General features: G+C 28.5%; 1 protein-coding gene across 1 annotated transcript; it reads right to left on the bottom strand.

The window, feature by feature from the left end:
• Positions 1 to 3,037: 3,037 nt before the first annotated feature.
• On the bottom strand, positions 3,038 to 3,919 carry LOC114425438. Its single transcript, XM_028392370.1, has one exon. The coding sequence runs from the start codon at positions 3,844 to 3,846 to the stop codon at positions 3,457 to 3,459; it is 390 nt and encodes a 129-aa protein (XP_028248171.1). The 5' UTR covers positions 3,847 to 3,919; the 3' UTR covers positions 3,038 to 3,456.
• Positions 3,920 to 4,304: the final 385 nt, after the last annotated feature.

Below are 4,304 nucleotides of genomic sequence, written 5' to 3'. Positions count from 1 at the left end.
TTTTTAATTTGTGTTATTTATCGTTAATATTATAAAGGATACAAGTAGAAAAAATAATCCTTTTATCCCATTATAACTATCGTATAAAAGAATAAAATTTGTTCAAAATAATTATTATTTTAATTTTTCCGTATAACATTAATTATTTTTTCACTTATATATTTATATATATATATATATATATATATATATATATATATATATATATATATATATATATATATATATATATTCCTTTTTCTATTAACATAAATGCACATTATATTTCTTACAATATTAATGAAGAATAACAAAATCTATAAACATAATTAATGATCTATTGTTTTCTCTTGATTTATGTAAAATAATGTTGAACGACAATTATTTTGATTTTTTTTTTATAGAATGATTATTATGAGATGTAGTCACATATATAATACCCCTCCGTGCCTAATTATAATATTTCTTTTAGAAATTTGTTTGTTTTTTTTATATGATTCTTTTTAGTTTTTAGATATATTAATTATTTTTTTACATATATTTACTTAGTTATTCTCTTTAAACATTAATGAGAAATAATTAAATAAAGAGATAAGAAAAAATAATTTTGAAATGATGATAGAAATAATTATGAGATTTATGAGTAACTAAATTAATTATTTTTAAAAAATACAAATTAATTGAAAGACTCTTGTAATTAAAGATCTATAAAAGTATTTATTAGTGATATAATGTGCATTAAAAAAATTAGCAACATAATATGGGTGCTAATAACGTCAGCGATGACAAATTGAAACGTAATAAATGCTATTAATTCTGAACCTAGACGTGAGACGGGGTGGATGGAATTTAAGTATTGTCCATTAATTGATACGACAACACATAGGGTCATGAATCAAAACTTGTTCTTATTTACTAACATGAAGAAGATAAAAGTGGAGCGTGGAAAGAAATTTGTGGTTGCTTGACCTTGTCAATGTTCGAAGAAGATTAAAATTTACAGGTCCGTCGATCTGTTTCTAGAAAGGATACAAACAACTCCGTCAGTGACCGCGATTTGAATGAATATCATGATGATATGTCTTCTAGCATAGGGCATTTATCATTCCAGCACTAGTTTGAGTAAGCAAATTTCACTTTTATTGTTTACTTAAAAAATGTCACATTATTAGGGAATATATGTGACAAAAAGTTTTACTACTACACGCTAGAAATAATTTGCTTTTTTTGTTATATATAACTTTTTAGTATCTCATTAATTGGCTTCACCATTAATGGATAGTCAAAAAGTATTTATAGAGACACTAAAAATCGAAGTTACGTTATTTTGAAGAATTATTCCATGTTCCAAGTTTTTCGGATTGCATGCATGGCATTAAGGTAGAGTGGTAGAACAGTAAGGAGGGCTCGTTAGTACTGTACTACTAATTCACTGATAGTGTCTCAAACGATTGTTTCTAAAAGAAGATATGTGCGAAGAAACCGAAAAAAAAAAAATTAAACTTAGAAAAATACTCTTTTCAACTTCTTGTAACAAGTTTGAATATAAAATCTCAGAATAATTAAAAAGTTATAATGTATTTTTTTATCATTCAAGAAAACAAGCTAAACTAAAAAGCAAAAAGCAAAACTAAGAGAGAGTCTAAGGGCATATGCTAATTAATAATTAATAAATAATATCAATTGCTAAAGGCAGCAGGACACGGATTCCATATTGAACACCATTTTGAATAAGATCGATACATCCATCGGACTTTTTGAATAAGAATTCTAATGTAATATATAAGCACTTAATAAGAAGGCGGTGTCTCTGTTAGATTAAATGAAGAATAAATTATATATAAGCACATAAACACTAATAAATCATATATTAGCACTTAATCAGGAGTTTGTCCGTTAGATCAATCTTATAGCGACTTATAATCTTATAATAAGCTCTTTTCAACTTTTTTTATTTATTTATAACGGCTCTTTTCAACTTTTTATAATCAACATAAATAAAAGAAAATATATAAAAATAAAATGAGATGAAAGTTTTGAAAATTAAAGAAAGAAGTGGTTATTAATTTATTAATTTGATTGCGACCTAATTATTACTACTAGTTGAAGCTAACATGTGAATAATGTGTCTATTTATCATTGTTCACAGTTTTCTAGTCAATGCAAATTTGTCTGTAAAGGTAATTTGCTAACGCTTTATAGTCAAACTTAAAAGCTGCAGGAAATTCACGAAAATGTTATTTTCATTGCGTTGGTAATTTTCTCTTCATAATGTTGAAAACTTTAAATTACAATAAAAATTTATGCGACAGCAAATATATAAAACCACAATTATGCAGATTATCAAGTTAAAATATAAACTTCCACTTGCTATAAAATAAGGAAAAAAACACTATAAAAACCAGAGACATATAGCACTAAAAATTGAACACTTTGAAGTTTTTGACAAAATTTAAACGTTGAGAAAGTTTTTGATAGAGATAAAAAAAATATAAGATAGAAGATGCATGAGCAGAAAATTGAACACTAAAACCCAATGAAACAGAGGATGTTCCAAGTGGTTTTTTTTTTTTTTTTCTTTCTTGCTTTAATTATCATAGTTGTGTGATTTAAGTCACATAAGTTTCAATTGAGCAAATTAAGTATTCCAACATGGTTTCTCTTAAAAAAAAGAAAAGATTTCCATCTTTAGTTTTACGAGAGGTACATATGTCGCCAACGACTTTCTATGTTTTATCTATAATAATGAGTCTTATAAAAAAAAGCTGAGAAACATTTTTTTAATATTATTTATTATATTTTAAGTTGATTTTTCTAAAAATTAGTGTGTCCATAGATTGCATATATGTAATGTAACTAAAGCCAGGAAAACAAAAAAAACAAAAAAGAAAAAGAAAAACGGAAGGAGGGCCAAGAGACAAGAGAAAATGAGATCGAAACCAAAAATAAAATAATATTGTATTTTCATAGAAGAAAAAGATGAAAGAAGTCGTAGAAAAATTCAAAGTGAGAAAACTCTAATATCATATCAGTAAACACGGCAAAAAGAGAGAAGATATATATACAGAACTGGAAATAGAATTGTATTTAGATGATAAAACTTATTTTACAAGAACACAATAGATAGAGTTTTTATAAAGCCAGCAAGTGTATAACCGACTTCCCAATAACTATTGTATCGATCTCATCTATAATTTGTATAACTCTAATATACCCTTGTACATAAGGCTAGGACTAACAAACTTTCTTATGTAATATGAGTAAAAATTCACTATCATACATAATTACATGCACGAATTTACTTCACCCTCTCATAGTCTACTCTAGCATAAAACTATAGAATATTTAGCAGTCTTCCTAGATAGAGAACACTGCTACATATATATATAGTTTTCTGAAAATCTCGCTCACTAATATTACAACTTGAACATATTGATCAGGTAGGAGTAAGCTAGAGCTTGAGAAATGGATCATTAATTATCGTTCGTGTAAAACAGACACAACACTAACTCGGTTCAGAGGGAGGGCCACAAGCTCACGAGCAACATCCTTGAATTCAAGAACTCCTCCTTCTTTGCATTTTGATAGCAACCGAGCCGCTTCATCCTTTGTCATCTTTAGCTTCACTCTAATTCCTCCTAATTCATCACCTCCACTACACCTTCCTTTCGCCAACTTCTTCTCATTGTGATCTTCTCCAAATATGGAAGGGTCTGAGTCCGCAAAACGGACACTTTTCTTCACTGCCTTGCTTGGCAGAGTTGGAGGTTTCTTTTTGGTTATTAACTCATCTCTGTACACTGCCTTCTTGACTTTGAGTTGTTCTTGTACTATTTTATTGAGGCACGCAAACATGGTGTGCATCATGTTTAATTAGGATGAGTAAAAGAGAGAAATTAAAGAAAGTTGGCCACTGGGAACGAAGGAGGGGTGATGCAAATTGGACGTGGAAGAAAGGATTAATTTATAGACATTATTTACACTAGGATGAGTTTGACGTGTCAACTGGGGCACCAACTGTTATGGATTTATCATTAAAAAAATATTTGATTATTTGGTAATCTTGGCATCAATGCAGTGTCAGCAGAGAAAGGTCATGCATGTGCCTTAATTAGTCAAGCTTCCAGTGATTGAGCCATAATTGTGGGTCGCATTACATGGTCCCTCCACCCATGTTCTTTTTCACTGAAGTTACGAAAGTTTGGCTCATGCTCAAGCACACCATATTATTATATTCATACTATTTGGATTATAAGGTGGGAAAAAAATTACAAATAAGAGGGATATGAATAAAAGAAAAATAGAATAATAAATTGTGTTGCTTG

This window comes from Glycine soja, chromosome 1, assembly GCF_004193775.1.
Source record: "Glycine soja cultivar W05 chromosome 1, ASM419377v2, whole genome shotgun sequence".
Taxonomy (NCBI): domain Eukaryota; kingdom Viridiplantae; phylum Streptophyta; class Magnoliopsida; order Fabales; family Fabaceae; genus Glycine; species Glycine soja.
The sequence above is the reverse complement of the archived record's forward strand: the minus strand, read 5'-3'. Positions and strand labels throughout refer to the sequence as shown.